At 44.4% G+C, this 15,815-nt stretch overlaps 1 protein-coding gene across 3 annotated transcripts in view; it reads left to right on the top strand.

Annotated features, from left to right (window-relative positions):
• Window positions 1-15,815, top strand: part of CSRNP3 (cysteine and serine rich nuclear protein 3) — a 211,366-nt gene that overhangs the window by 168,696 nt on the left and 26,855 nt on the right. For all 3 annotated transcript variants that reach the window (XM_073647022.1, XM_073647025.1, XM_073647024.1), the window contains exons 2-3: window positions 55-225; window positions 13,912-14,171. In XM_073647022.1, coding sequence (XP_073503123.1) covers window positions 78-225; window positions 13,912-14,171 — 408 coding nt within the window. In that variant the 5' untranslated portion in view covers window positions 55-77. The remainder of the gene's footprint in view (window positions 1-54; window positions 226-13,911; window positions 14,172-15,815) is intronic.

Below are 15,815 nucleotides of genomic sequence, written 5' to 3'. Positions count from 1 at the left end.
TAATTTTTTTTTTTTTTCCTCGAGTAAATGTCATGTCAACTTCCTTCCCTTCAGGTGCATGTGACAGTACCGCAGCTATGAGTGGCATTTTAAAGAGGAAGTTTGAAGAAGTTGATGGATCTTCACCTTGTTCTTCTGTCCAGGAGTCAGATGATGACATCTCCAGTTGTGAGAGCGGAGACAGCAGTGACAGCATCAACCCATCCAATTCCAGTCACTTTACACGTATGTCAGGTTTCCATTTATTTATTTTAATGGTTTCGACAATAAGACAGACATTTTTTTGGCAGTTAGGATCACTTGAGATATATAATCTTGAGAAAGGTCCACAATTTTGGACCGAAACGTTGCCGTATGGGTTATTAAACCTTATCACTTTATTCTATTCTGTGTGCTGCCTTCATATTTTTGCATTGATATTTGAAGGACTGGTATGTACCTGGGGGGGGGGGGGGGGGCTTTTTTTGCACCAAAATACTTTGTGCTGTTTCCTATTTTTGTTTTTCTATATATAAATATATATTTTGTCAAAACAGCATACTGCCCCATAGTTTCATGAATCCATCAATTTAAAAGCAAAAAAAAAAAAAAAAAAAAGTTCCATATCTCCGGTGTGTGAAACTTAAAATACGTATTATCATCCGTTTTGCACATCAAGCTGTGCCATTAAAATCTGTGGATCTGTGTAAAATGGAAGACAGACTTTGCAATGGATCAAATTACAAACAGATGAAAATCTGAAGTTCAAAGAGTCAATAGATAGCAAAAAAAAAAGTTGTCTACTTGTTACAGTGAAAAAAAAAAAAAAAAAAAAAAAATAGATGCAAAAAATAAAGCCATGTTTGTCAGATGGGAGCATGAACTGATGGGAAATTAACTTACTAGTAAGCGAATGAAAAGACCTGGAACATATTTGATGGACATGATTCAGGGGTTACTCGGACTCCTCTATATGAGAAGCAGCATATTTTATTGGCAAAATTGTGAAGAAACTTAAAGTTCACGTAAAATGGTTGTGTAGTTTAAAAATTTATATTTTAGGTTTTATTTTTATTCACCAAATGGCATGCATCTGGGATGTATTCAAGACCTATACTGTGTGTGTGCTGCAGTTTTGTGGAGCAGGCATGTCCTTTTTACAAACCAATCAGTGGCACTAGCAGGTGCTACCTGCCTTTGTACCTGGTGCCGTTCTTCGTCGGAACAGAGCGGTCACAGACTGCACCAGCCAGCGATTCAGCTTCCTCTGCTGACACGGCGTGACTACCGATATCGTGCTGATTGACAGCTGGTTCCCCAAGTTAGGCAGTGGGGAACCAGCTGTCAATCAGCATGACCTTGGCAGTCACACCCCGTCAAAAGAGCAGGGTGGAAAAGAAGCCGCTGCTCTGTTGTTGGGACGTCTGCATATGTAGCACCCTGAGGATTCGGCTGCTACAGGAGTATTACACCTCAAGCCAGAGGTGTGGTATTCCACTCCCGGGTAAGGATGGAGTGTGGAACTGAGCTAGTAGGCTGCATGCACTACATACATCCCATTTCCGGGGGACAGAACTACGGTACTCCCACCAGTATATGTGCAGGTACGACAGCGTCTGTCCCTGGCTGGAGTGGGAGGGGGGTGGAACATCCCAGTAGTGTAGGGGCAGATAGGGGGAGCAGTCTGGGTAAAGCTAGGAGCTCATTGGGTGCTGGTCACCTGGGCTCACACATAGAGGGAGTATATAAGGTGGGCACCATCTTAGATCAGAGTGAGTTCAGGCAGGAGGAGAAGAGCAGAGGAGCTCAGCCAGGAGGGCTGACAGGGAGCTGTGGCTCCGGCTGGGCCCAGCGCCAGAGCAAGGCCGAGAGAGAGAGAGAGAGAGAGAAAGGACCCCCAAGAACCCAGAAACAGACCAGAAAGGGTGAAGGGTTGGCGGACACGGGTACCGGATCCCAAGCTGGCAGAGACCAAAACAAACCTTAGCCAGGAACCGGAGGTCGTGGTCAGGATCTGCCGCGACCCTCACCAAATCCACTAGAAAGGCACACCAAGTATAGGGTCAGGGAGCCCAGAGGAGGCTTGACCACCAAGAGACCCGAGGGAGCCGGCCAAAAGTGGATCCCTGGTGGGAACGGCCAGAGGAAGGGAGAGTCAGAAAGGAGCTCAGGACCACGCTCCGGAATTGCCTGGGGGTTGGCCGAGTCCAGTACCTGGTGGACGCAGCACGGCTCGGGTGGTCACTCAAGGCCAGAGTGACTAAAAGCAACATCAGTGAGTAAAAACCCTGAAACTGCATCTCCTGACTCTGCCTCTCCTTCCTGCATCATCACAACCCCCATCATCCACACCTGCTGCCCTGAGGCCATACCCCTCCCGTTGGGGGTTATACCATCACTGCTGCACATATACCACCGGCCTCAGCGGACTGCTCTGCAGCGGCGGCTTCAAAGCCGCACTCAACGGGTGGCGTAGTCGACACTTAACAACATCTACTGCCATAGACTGCCACTTAGTTTGACACCCTGGGCACGGACCGGGTCACCGCCACAAGGACTACTACCCCCATACAGATCCGGCTCCGGGTATCCCCTTGAACATGGCCCAGGGGGCGCGTCACCTAGGTAGCTGAATTGCTGGCAAGAGCAGTCTGTGACCGCTTAGTGCCAGCGAAGAACGACGCCGGGCAGAACAGGCAAGTAGATTGCAACTGGATAGGAGAAGTGTCCATGAGCCCTGTAGCTGCACCCTGACAACGCCGTTTCGCCACGCTTCTTCTAAGTGGGCGAAGAAGAATAGAGGCATAGAAGAAGCATGGCGAAACGGCGGCGTCGGGGTGCAGCTACAGGGCTCATGGACACTTCTATCCAGTTGTAAGTACACTGACATGTATGCCATCTATATTTATATTGGACTTCTCCTTTTCTTGGACTTTCAATGGGGCTGATTTTACATGTGATCCATTGCTGCTAGGCACTTGCACTTTACTTCATTTTGTGGATTCTGAATATCGCAGAAAGGATCATTAAAATAACACAAAATGTCTGTGTGTAATAATGAATCAACTGCCAAACATGTATATTATTCTCTATGTATAGATAAAATTAAAGAAGTTTACCATTTTCTAAGTTAGCATGTGCGGCTGATATAGGGCATTATATTATGCGATGTTCCCCTAGAAGCAATCGGAAGTGACCTTTCTGAAATGGATGGATGGATTGTCCTCAGAAGTCCTGTTATTTTATCAATGGCATTTCGAAGGACCTTAGGTTTACTAAAAGTGGACCAATTTTAACATGAATATTTTGTATATAAAATAAATTATTTTCCTCTTCACTCAGTAGAACTTTGTGTTGTAATATATATATATATATATATATATATATATATATATATATATATATATATATATATATATATTTTCTAAATTACTACTTATGACCCCTTGTTGGTTGTAAAGTTTTTTTTTGTTTTTTTTTTCCCCTACATGGATAAAGCACAATAGAAAGCAATATTTCTATAAATTAGAGCAAGGCAGTTTACCCTCTAAAGAGCTTAGTGGCAGCCTGCCAGTCACAAGGCAGCACTTGGCATCAGCTACTGTTTGGCTCATGCAGATATAGTCTTAGTCTCTGTATAATAAGCCAGCAATTTCTTGGAGAAAAGCATCTCCATATGAGTATATAAAAATAGCTTGTCTTATCTGTCCAAAAAAAAGCCTGTAATCGTAAAAACATGGTTCCTGCTGGTTTGATTCTTTCTATTTAAGGATTTCTTACACTTATGAAGTTAAGGTGTTACTAGTGTACACTGAAAATAACAAAAACCCCTATGCCAGTATTATAAAGCTGATCCTCCAAATTATTATTATTTTAATTTTTTTTTTTTTTGTCAACCTATCTGTGCAGTAGTGGCTGTACTTAATGATTGCTGCTCTGGCTGTCAGTTATATCTGACCTGTATAATTACAATATGTAGACTTCTATAATCGTGGCAGGTACGGACATATAAAATGTAAATGTCTACATGACATCCACAATGTGGGAAAATTGAGCATGTACCATGCATGGGGACCCTGTCAGATGTAAAAAATATATACATGCATACATTTGTGGGGTGTTGGCATCCTTGAAATTCTTGAAGAAAATGAAGCATTTCTCTCGGAAAATGTCTGCAATTGCACATGTTTTGTTATGTTTAATTCCTTTGTGTGTATTGGAACAACGCAAAAAAAAAACAGGGGGGGGGGGGAGCAAATTGAACATTTCACACACAACCTCAAACATTGACCGGACAAAATTGTTGGCACCTTTCCAAAATTGTGGGTAAACAACTTTGTGTCAAGCATGTGATGCTCGTTCAAACTCGCATGTGGCAAGTAACGGGTGTAGGCAATACGAAAAAACGCACCTGAAATCTGTTAAAAAGGAGAGAAGTTGACTCAATCTTTGCACTGTGTGCCACGCTAAGCATGGAGAACAGAAAGAGAAGAGAACTGTCTGAGGACTTGAGAACTAAAATTGTTGAAAAATATCCACACTCTCAAGGTCCGTCTCCAGAGATCTTGATGTTCCTTTGTCCATATTGCGCAACGTAATCAAGAAGTTTACAACCCATGGCACTGTAGCTAATCTTCCTGGACGTAGACAGCAGAAAAAAAATTGTTGAAAGGTTGCAATGCTGAATAGTCCGGATGGTGGATAAGCGGCCCCAATGAAGTTACAAAGAAATTCAAGCTGCCCTGTAGACTCGTGGGTGCATCAGTGTCAGTTCAAACTATACATTGACATTTGAATGAAATTAAACACTATGGCAAGAGAGCCAGGAGGACCCCATTGCTGACACTGAGACATAAAAAATATCTAGACTACAGTTTGCCAAAATGTCCATGAGTAAGCCAAAATCCATCTGGGAAAGCGTCTTGTGGACAGATGAGACCAAGATGGAGTGTTTTGGTAAAGCACATTATTCTACTGATTACCGAAAATGGAATAAGGCATTCAAAGAAAAGAACACAGCACCTCCAGTCAAATATGGTGGAGATTAAAATGTTTTCTGGTTGTTCTGCTGCCTCTGGCACTGGGTGCCTTGACTGTGTGAAAGGCATCATGAAATCCAAAGATTACCAAATGATTTTGGGTTGAAATGTAGTGCCCAGTGTCAGAAAGCTGGGTTTGTATCCTAGGTTATGGGTCTTCCAGCAGGACTATGACCCCAAACGTACTTCAGAACTCTCCAGCGCTTTGTTTCTATCCCTTTCAGGGTGCTTTTTGAAGTGGCAGCAATGAGTCCAGATCTAAATCCCATTGAACACTTGTGGAGAGATCTTAAAATTGCTGTTGAGAGAAGGCGCCTTCAAATATGCGAGATCTGGAGCAGTTTGCAGAAGAAGAGTGATCCAAAACTCTAGTTAAGAGGTGTAAGAAGCTTGTTGATGGTTATAGGAAGCGATTGATTGCAGTTATTTATTCCAAAGAGTGTGCTATCAAATATTAACTTAAGAGTGCCAACAATTTTGTTCGACCCATGTTTGGGATTTTGTGTGAAATTCTGTCCACTTTGCTTTTTTTTTTTTTTTTTTTTTTTTCTTCAACATCTAACACACCTTTTTGAAAGGCACTCAAACTGCTATGTGTAATGGCACCTTAACTATTTCTGGTGTAATTCTAATAAGCTTTCGCTAGAGGCTTAGACAATATCTTTGTGCGGACCATGGGCGTACCCAGGATCAAAACTGGGGGGGCAAGCCATGGTCACAGATACCGAAGAGGGAAAATATATATATATATATATATATATATATATATATATATATATATATATATATATATATATATATATATATATATATATATATATATATATATATTAGTACAATGCAAAAAATGCACTTCTTACATTACATGAGTGATATCTATTGTAAATTCCACAATAGCTCAGACACCAGCGAATCGCTCCACACAGTATACTGGCTCCCATATAATGCTCCATACAGGATACTGGCCCCTATATAACGCTCCATGCAAGATACTGGCCCCCATATAACGCTCCATGCAGGCTGTCACACACCCCCACCTCGCTCCCCTCCCTTATACTGCCACAGGCCTCCATACAATAAAATAAAAAAAAATCAAATACTCACCTCACGTCTCACCTGCTGCCGCTGCTCCGGACTCCTCAGCGTCATCCCGCTCTGCGCTGTGACTGCTCAGGAGAGAGCGCGGTGTAAAGACGTCACCGCACCCTCTGACCTGAGACGTCACAGTGCAGCAGCCGCGGAGGATGCAGGAGCTGCTGTGGAGGCAGGGGGAGGGGTAAGTATTGTGCCAGGGCTCTGAGCAAGCGGGGGGGAGGGCGGATGCTGACACCACTGTCCTCCACTCACGGGTCCCATAGCGCGCGGGGTGCCCGACGGTGAGGGGCCCCCCCCGCCTGCTCAGGGCCCCCCGGCATTTGCCCGGGTGCTGATGCCGGCCCTGGTGTGCGCCGTGCGTCCCTGCTTCTAGGGGGGGGGGGGGGGCAGCTCATAGCAGATATAAGGTTAAAGGGGTTTTCCACATTTTTTTTTTTAAAAAAAGTGAACCTTTTTAAAGTTGTGCTGCAATGTAAAATAACTGATATTATTCACCCTCCACTGCTCCAGCGCAGGCAGGTCTACCACTCCAGTGTGGTTTTGCTCCTGCAGTGACATCACATCCACAGCACATCTCATCGCTGCAGCCAATCACTGATCTCAGAGGCTCTGCTAATGTATTATACTTGCCTTCTGATGGCCCTCGCTGCGCTCCTCCTCCCATGCCGGCAGCTTGCGATGGACTGAAGGACCTGCGGTGACGTCAGTCATGTGGCGGCAGGTCCTTCAGTGCAGTGTACCGCGAGCTGCCGGCAGCCAGGACGGAGCGAAGCAAGACTTCGGGGGCCATCAGAAGGTAAGTATAGATTTATTTTTTTATTTTTTACCATTCTTTCAGTCACAGTATATAAATCCATGCAGTTTGCATGGATTTATATAGTGTGACCGAGTTGTGAAGCACTTTCCACGTGATGGTAAAATCACTTGGAAAGCGCTTGACACCGCATGCAGAAATGCATGTGAAGAACTCTTCACTTCTGCATGTCCCTGGCAGAAAAACGCATGCGTTTTTTCTTCCGGGGAGATGCAGAAACGCTCAGGAAAAATCCGGAGCATTTCTGCATCGTGGGCACATAGCCTTAGAGCACGTTCCCACAGTCGGTATACACAGCAGATTTTCTGCTGCAACTTTGTGTGGAAAATCCGCTGCATATTACAATAGCGGCGTTTCGTGAAAATGTGGCACCCCTGAGGGTTCAGTCGCCACAGGGGTACTGCACTTCAGAATGAGGTGTGGTATCTCCTCTCCCAGGTAAGGATGGAGTACCTCACAGGACCCCAACCACACACTCAACACTACACCACTCCAGTTCTGAAGGGGGCCTAAAGCACCATAGTGCTGCCTCGGGCCTGAATGGAGGAGTTGGAGGGAACCAAAGTAAGGGAGAACCATGTAGTGAGTGAGGGTGGAGGAAGCATTTACCTAAGCACTTTACTAGAATTCTATATAACTGGAGGCCATTTTAATAACAAGGTCTTTGGTCATAGGTCCTTGGAGCGGCAAGTCAGCACAAAGCTGAGGGTTCACGGTCTCAGGCCTCGAGACGGGGAGCGGGGCAGAGTTATAACCGGCTCTGTCCCCGGTCAGGGTCCAAGCAAGAAGGCCTAGGAGGGGAGCAGAGGAGATAGGATCTCAGGGGGTGCTGACGGAGCGGAGTCGCCACCTGCATACCTTATTCTGGCCTAGCCAGAGGGACCCTGCCGCAAGAGGGGGTACTTGTCCCCGATTATCTGACTTTGCACTTCACGTCTCTGTCGGAAAAGTCCGGAGGCTTATGTGGATCCCAGGGGGATACGGACGGAGCGGAGTCACCACCTGTATGCCCTAATCTGAGTTTATCCAGAGGGACCCGGCCTTACGCCACGTTCTCGCCACAAGTCACCAAAAAGGGCACCCAGTCGGCCCGGGAACTACACGTTGCCCACAAGGGTCATCGCAGTACCTGTGGGGGACACAAGGCGGGAGAAGTTGAGCAAGAGAGGAACATACTAGAGCGGGGTCCTTACAAGTGCTCCTGAGCTAGCTGGAGAGTGCTGAATCCCACCCTGGCGGCCGCAGCTCGCCATGTGACAGCAGAGAGAAGCTCTGAGCTGACTAAACAACAAAGTGAGTAAAGACTTGGATGACTTCAACTACCGCCTCTGTCTGTTCTTTCCACCGCTGCTCTGCACCCGCCAACGCTCTAATCTACATTCTTTCTACACTGCCCTGAGGCCCCGCTCCACCTGTGGGGAGTCGTACCAACTAAGCTGCCTAAACACTGGCCTCGGAGGACTGTCGCGGCGCTGGTGATCCTCACCAGACACCACGGGTGGCGTCACGAACATCCCTATCCCATACAACTCCCCCCCCCTTCTTTTAAGAGCGACCCCAGGGTACGGGCCCGGGAGCCGACTGCCATGACATCCCCCAAAAATTAGGCAACAACAAGGCCCAGGTGCCGAGTTGTCCCCATCCCCTGGGCGCGTCAAAATCTCATCTCCATATTCCATGACGTAGAGAAAACGCAACGCTTAAAAAAAAAAAAAAAAAAGTAAATAAATAAATTATGCTACAGATCTCACTTTCATTTGGCGAAATTCAGGATTCTCTTCACCATGGCAGAAATCTGCAGCTGACCCTTGGACTTCTGCTCCAGATTTGAAATTTGATCTCCTGCAGGCCGGCAGAAGAATTAAACCCATTCAATGGGCTTAATCCACATGTGACAGCCCTGCAGTTTACACCAACAACAATTGCAGAAGCTTTTGAGATCGGCAGTGGAAAACTTTGGGCAGGAACGGAGATTTCTCATTTGTGGTAATGAAAGATCCCTTGTGGGTGGTTTTCACATGTATTTTATTGACACTCCCCAAAGACTATAATACTGTGTTTTTTGTGGACAGAACATACTGTAGATGACATGGGCTTCACCTAATTGTCTATTGTGATGTAAGGATTACATCTACAGTACATGAACTTGGTATGTTCTCCCTGTGTTTGCGTGGGTTTCCTCACACTCCAAAAATACACTGCTCAAAAAAATAAAGGGAACACTTAAACAGAATATAACTCCAAGTAAATCAAACTTCTGTGAAATCAAACTGTCCACTTAGGAAGCAACACTGATTGACAATCAATTTCACATGCTGTTGTGCAAATGGAATAGAAAACAGATGGCAATTATCAAGACACCCTCAATAAAGGAGTGGTTCTGCAGGTGGGGACCACAGACCACATCTCAGTACCAATGCTTTCTGGCTGATGTTTTGGTCACTTTTGAATATTGGTTGTGCTTTCACACTCGTGGTAGCATGAGACGGACTCTACAACCCATAGAAGTTGCTCAGGTAGTGCAGCTCATCCAGGGTGGCACATTAATGCGAGCTGTGGCAAGAAGGTTTGCTATGTCTGTCAGCATAGTGTCCAGAGGCCGGAGGCGCTACCAGGAGGCGGGCCAGTACACCATGAGACGTGGAGGGGGCCATAAGAGGACAGCAACCCAGCAGCAGGACCACTATCTCTGCCTTTGTGCAAGGAGGAACAGGAGGAGCACTGCCAGAGCTCTGCAAAATGACCTCCAGCAGGCCACAAATGTGCAGGAGTCTGCACAAACGGTTATAAACCGACTCCATGAGGGTGGTATGAGGGCCCGACGTCCACAGATGGGGGTTGTGCTCACAGCCCAACACCGTGCAGGACGCTTGGCATTTGCCACAGAACAACAGGATTGGCAAAGTCGCCACTGGCGCCCTGTGCTCTTCACAGATGAAAGCAAGTTCACACTGAGCACATGTGACAGTCTGGAGACGCCGTGGAGAGCGATCTGCTGCCTGCAACATCCTTCAGCATGACCGGTTTGGCAGTGGGTCAGTAATGGTGTGGGGTGGCATTTCTTTGGAGGGCGGCACAGCCCTCCATGTGCTCGCCAGAGGAAGCCTGACTGCCATTAGGTACCGAGATGAGATCCACAGACCCCTTGTGAGACCATATGCTGGGGCGGTTGGCCTTGGGTTCCTCCTAATGCAGGACAATGCCAGACCTCATGTGGCTGGAGTGTCAGCAGTTCCTGCAAGATGAAGGCATTGAAGCTATGGACTGGCCCGCCCATTCCCCAGACCTGAATCCAATTGAGCACATCTGGGACATCATGTCGCACTCCATCCACCAACGTCACGTTGCACCACAGACTGTCCAGGAGTTGGTGGATGTTTTAGTCCAGGTCTGAGAGGGGATCCCACAGGAGACCATCCGCAACCTCATCAGGAGCATGCCCAGGCGTTGTAGGGAGGTCATACAGGCACGTGGAGGCCACACACAATACTGAGCCTCATTTTGACTTGTTTTAAGGACATTACATCAAAGTTGGATCAGCCTGTAGTGTGTTTTTCCACTTTAATTTTGGGGGTGACTCCAAATCCAGGCCTCCATTGGTTAATAAATTTGATTTCCATTGATTTTTGTGATTTTGTTGCACATTCAACTCTGTACAGAATAAAATATTCAATGAGAATATTTCATTCATTCAGATCTAGGATGTGTTATTTGAGTGTTCCCTTTATTTTTTGAGCAGTGTATATACGGAGTTTAATTGGCTTCCTATCACATTGACCCTAATGTATGTATTTAAAATAGGAAAGAGTAGATCTTTAACCCCAATATGGTCATGGCCAAGTATAAATGGTGACCATCTCTGTACAGCCCTGCACAATATGTTGGAACCATATAAGCAATGGTCAACCCTTTTCAATTAGGAATGAGGTGATGAGCGCAAGTGGTCGTTAATCGAGTTTGCCGAGGGTACTCGGGTATGCACGGAGAATCACGGGTGCTCGAGTGACATGTTCGTGTCCCCCCCCCCCCCCCCCCTCCACAAAACATGGATTGCCTAACAGTTAGGAAGCGAACATCTCACTTGAGCACCCACAATACTCGGTAGACTCGAGTAACGAGCACTTGCGCTCCTCGCTAGTAATGAATTTTAGTGAGCACAAAAGGTAACTTTTTTTTTTTTTTTTTTTTTTTTTTTTTTTTTTTGTTCTATTCTAGATAAATTCCGATCCTCCATTCTCCTTTTGTCTTGACCAGAATGTCTAGAGAACTGATCTCAGCCTGACTGTTGTGAATGGAGAAAACCACTATAGCCTGACTGATTGATTTACAATAAAATACAAAAAACAGAAATTAGAGCTGGTGTAGATTTCAGTTAATAGAACATGGATGGCCCAAGCCGCACCCAATTTATTAGGAAGCACGTGTTTTTTTTTTATATATGATCTCTATAGCCAGTTCTTTTTAGTTTGGGGTTTGGGTATCTGATTTATTGTTATTTATACTCCTATTTTTTTTTTCCTCTGTGCTTCTTATAGCTAATAGGTCTAGAAATTAGTTTGGGGCTTTAAAGTCGTATGCCGATGCTTTTTCTTTAAAAATAGCTCAACAGAAAACCAAGCCAATCATTTGAAACGGCTTCCATCTTGCCAGGCTGCTAATTACCTCCTCCTCTTATCGCTTCTGTGTGGCTCTTGAAGGGTGTCTTTATGCTGTCTGAAGAAAGGGAAAAAATGTTAATTGGGTCTATTAATGAAACAGTTTTATGCATATCATGCAGGAACAATTATTCTTTCCAGTCAACTGCACCGGTCGTGGGATTCCTTCTTTGACCCAACTATATTGTGTCTCGTGATTTTTTTTTTTTTTTTTTTTTTTCTTCTTCTTCTTCTTTTTCCTCTTGTTCTTCCTCCTGCAGTCATCCAGTCACCCATGTGAAACAAGAAGCTTAAAAATGGATGAATGCTTTTATCGCCTCCAGCTGTTCTGTGCATAGCACATTGCGAACAATACAAACAAACGGTTTACGTTTCGGCTTATATTAGAAAATGGGAAGTTTTTATTTTACGTCAAGATTGGCTAAATCCAAGTCTCCAAATGAAAAATAGTTTTTTGTACTTGTCCTAACCTGCATTTGCTTTAATGGAGTGGGAGGGTTAAATTTGAGTCCTCTAAAATATTTATCAAAGCCACAGAGGTTGCGGAGGAGAATTTGAAATTGCCTAACACCATAGGGTTTGAAAAATGTTCTTCGGACCCTGTCACACACACACAACGTATTGGTAAAGTTATCAACTGCACACACATGGGAATCGTCTCTTTTGGAAATGTATTTCAAATTTTGTTTTTGTCTTAAAAAAAGAAAACCCAGCCCCTTTAGGATAAGTGCACATGATGGGAGCGATTACTCAAAGCTTTGACATCAGAAAATTTGTGTAAAAGGCTACGAAAATTCACAAAATTTCTGCGAAACACAGTTGATCAAAAATTTTGGAACAACATTTTCACATCAGTTTTGTAGTAGCTCTGCCAAAATGCGTGGAGTTGGGGAGAAGCCGGGGTGTGGCACCTCTCTGACTGTGGTTGCAATTCTGGCGAGGTGCATGCCATTGAGAAAATTTCTCCAAAATTATTAGCGCATCGTACCTCAGAGAGGTCTTTGTTAGGACTGGTGCGAGCAACGCTAGTCTCAGTGAATCGGCCCCGATGTCTTTTTCCAGGTGGTCCATTCTAAAATTTGCCTGAAAAAGCACTAACTAAATTATGAAAAGAATGAATATCTGCATTTTTATGTAAAAAGGACTTGTGGGCCATTTGCTCATTGTTTTGAGGGTCTTTTTTAACTTTAGGTTTCCAAAGACCCCCAAGTAGTTAAAAGAAGTGACTGGGCCATTCATCAGGCATTTTCCGCTCTAAAAATGCACAACACTTGACAAATCAATAGAAAAGCCCACCTGGAAAAGAGGTGGTGTACACGTACCATTAGGGTATATTCACACGGAGTAGTATTGTGTGTTTTGTTCCTACCCTGAGTTTTTGGAGCAGAAGCTTTTCAATGCTCCAATCAGAATTCGTCATTTTTGAAGTTTTCATGGGTTATGGAGACTTTCAGCTCCAAAACTCAGGGGGGCCAGACCAGAGTTACTGTGACAGATTTTTAGTTTTACTACATCATGGAGACTACCAGCTTCCTCCTTTTGGGAAGGCCCCAAACAGAAGACCACTTTTGGGGGGATGGGGGGGTCACTATATAGATAGATAATTTTATATTCTACTGCTTTCCTTTTTGTTACCATGATGGCCTCTTTCTGTGATGAAATACAAGTTCATTAGGGATGAAACATCATTCTTGTTTCATTGACGAGACTTGTCAATGCCATTGTGCTTTCCATTTTTGCACTGTTGCTACATTGCAGAGACATCCACTATTGTTTCTTTTTTAGTGCAGTATGTGAAATCTCTGCTTGCTGTTCAACTGGGCGTTTCTTCAGATTTTTCTCTTTAGGTGTGCACGTTCATACCTCCCTCCAAGATGCTACCAATCGCAGCTCCGCAATGTCTGAGACTGATAGACTGCTAGATCAACTGCTCAGCTGTGATTGCTAGAAACTGGGAAGGAAAGGTGAAGGCGCACGCCCCCAGAGAACACTCTGAAGAAACACCCAGTTGAATGGCCAGCAGAGACTTCACAAAAGTGACCAAATGCAAAATGAGGGGAAAGCTCGGGGATTTTTACAAGATATTTGACCCAATTTGTTTGAGCAAGTAATGGATTCTCTATGAGATTGCATGCCAGCAAGACTTGAAGGCTGATACAAGGAAAATAATGCAAAAGTAACGATCTAGCCATCATGCATGACTGTGTGTGCACCCTGCAACTCTATATGTAATTTAATACAGCATGGTTATATTTTATTTATTTTATCAACTGCTTAATGTTTCCAAACATACCCAGTTTTTGTTTTTTTTTTTTAATATATTTTCCAGCATCATCGATTCTAAAAAGAGAGAAGCGACTCCGAGCCAAGAATGTGCGCTTCAACTGTGTCACAGTGTATTACTTCACTCGGAGACAAGGGTTTACTAGCGTGCCCAGTCAAGGGGGAAGCACCTTGGGGATGTCTAGCCGTCACAACAGCGTTCGTCAGTACACTCTGGGCGAGTTTGCTGTAGAGCAAGATCGACTTCATAAAGAGATGCTAAGAGACCACCTTCGAGAAGAAAAACTCAATGCTCTCAAACAGAAGGTAGTACAATTTTTATTTTATTTTTTTAAGGATCTACACTTGTCATTAGAGAAACATTAATTGAAACTTAATTATTTAATTAAAATAAGCTGCAATTATAGTATATAATTTTATTTACAAAAAAATGCTCTGGTGTTTAGCCGTTAGGCCCGTCATACTTGTCATGGAGAACATTCAAGATGTTGAGAGAAAATCAAGGAGTGCATTGTTGGTGGTCACACATGCTCAGAAGCTGAATCCCACCTTCTTGATCCTCTTACACTTCGTACACGGGCAGCATTATTTCTTCTATTGTTCAAGTAGCCAGTAAAACTTTGCATTCTAGAAGTGCCGGCTTTTCATTCTCCAGCACTGAACACCTCTAGTGCACATTTAGGCTATGTTCACACATCATGTTTTTTTGTGTGTGTTTTTTTTCACTGAACTTCGTGCACATGCATAACAGAGTCAAAAGAACAGTGGAAAAAAAAAAAAAAAAACCCGCACCCAATAAAAAGCAACAAAAATCCTAAACCTTCTGGCAAGAGATCAGATTTTATTTTAACCCCTTTATCCCTGGGCCATTTTCCGTTTTTGCGCTTCCCCCCCCCCATCATTATGCCGTTTACCGATTGGATGAATTATTTTTATATATTGATCGGGTCATTCTGAACGCAGTGATACCAAATGTGTATTGGGTCTCCTGCAGGTCTCATGCCAACCTAGCGGCGACCCTCGATCATGTGACAGGGGCGCTGATGGGCGGAACTAGTGACATCCTTCCGCCGCGGCCATGTTAAATGCCACTGTCAGATATTAATAGCAGCATTTAACATGTTAACAGCGGCAGGTGGATCGTGATTCCACCCGTGGCTGTTAGGGGCACATGACAGCTGATTAGATCAGCTGTCATGTCCCCGGAAAGATGCAGGTTCATTGCCGGAGAGACACGCCATGTACCGTTAATGGGGCAAAAAAGGGGTGATTTGAACCGGTTTATATATTTGTCACATCCATATGGACACTAGTGAATGGGTATGTGCTGTCTTCACTCCAACGCTGGTATTGGCTATGGCCTGCAGCATCTCAAGACTTGCCTCTCATTGAGCACATCTGTGATCTGTGACCTCATTAGTCGGCAACCGAAAAGGAGCTGTCTGCAGCGGATCTTGATGATTTGCTCAAGCGCATTCAGCGCACCAGAACATTCCTAAGATGACCATTAATAACCTCAATGATAGCCGCCAAAACTGTAACTGTTTCTGCAAATGGAGCTCATACTTTATAATAATTAAATCAAGATGTTCTAAAAAAATTGTTTCCATTAACATCTATCCATCCTGTGATTTCCATATTTACATGAATTTTCTTTCTTGATGTTGCAATTTCAATGTTGATGAATGTATTATGGAATGTGGGCATTTGCCACCTTCCTACATTATATACAAAGTATACATTCTAGGCAGAAATAAGTGATAACAGATTAAAATGGTTGTCAAATGCTCAGACTGCCCCTTCTCAATCACTTTCCCCCTAATAAAATAACACCTGTACTCACCTCCACTGTAGGGGCCAATCCAGCGGTATGTGCACTCTCTCCCGGGGATTGTGTGACATAATGTCACGCGATCTTTGCAGGCCAATCAGTGGCTTTTTCACTGTCCC

This window comes from Phyllobates terribilis, unplaced genomic scaffold (genome assembly GCF_046119375.1).
Source record: "Phyllobates terribilis strain yellow unplaced genomic scaffold, ASM4611937v1 Scaffold_9__5_contigs__length_417890890, whole genome shotgun sequence".
Lineage (NCBI taxonomy): Eukaryota > Metazoa > Chordata > Amphibia > Anura > Dendrobatidae > Phyllobates > Phyllobates terribilis.
Note: the sequence above shows the minus strand (reverse complement) of the source record. Positions and strands in the feature narration are given on the sequence as shown.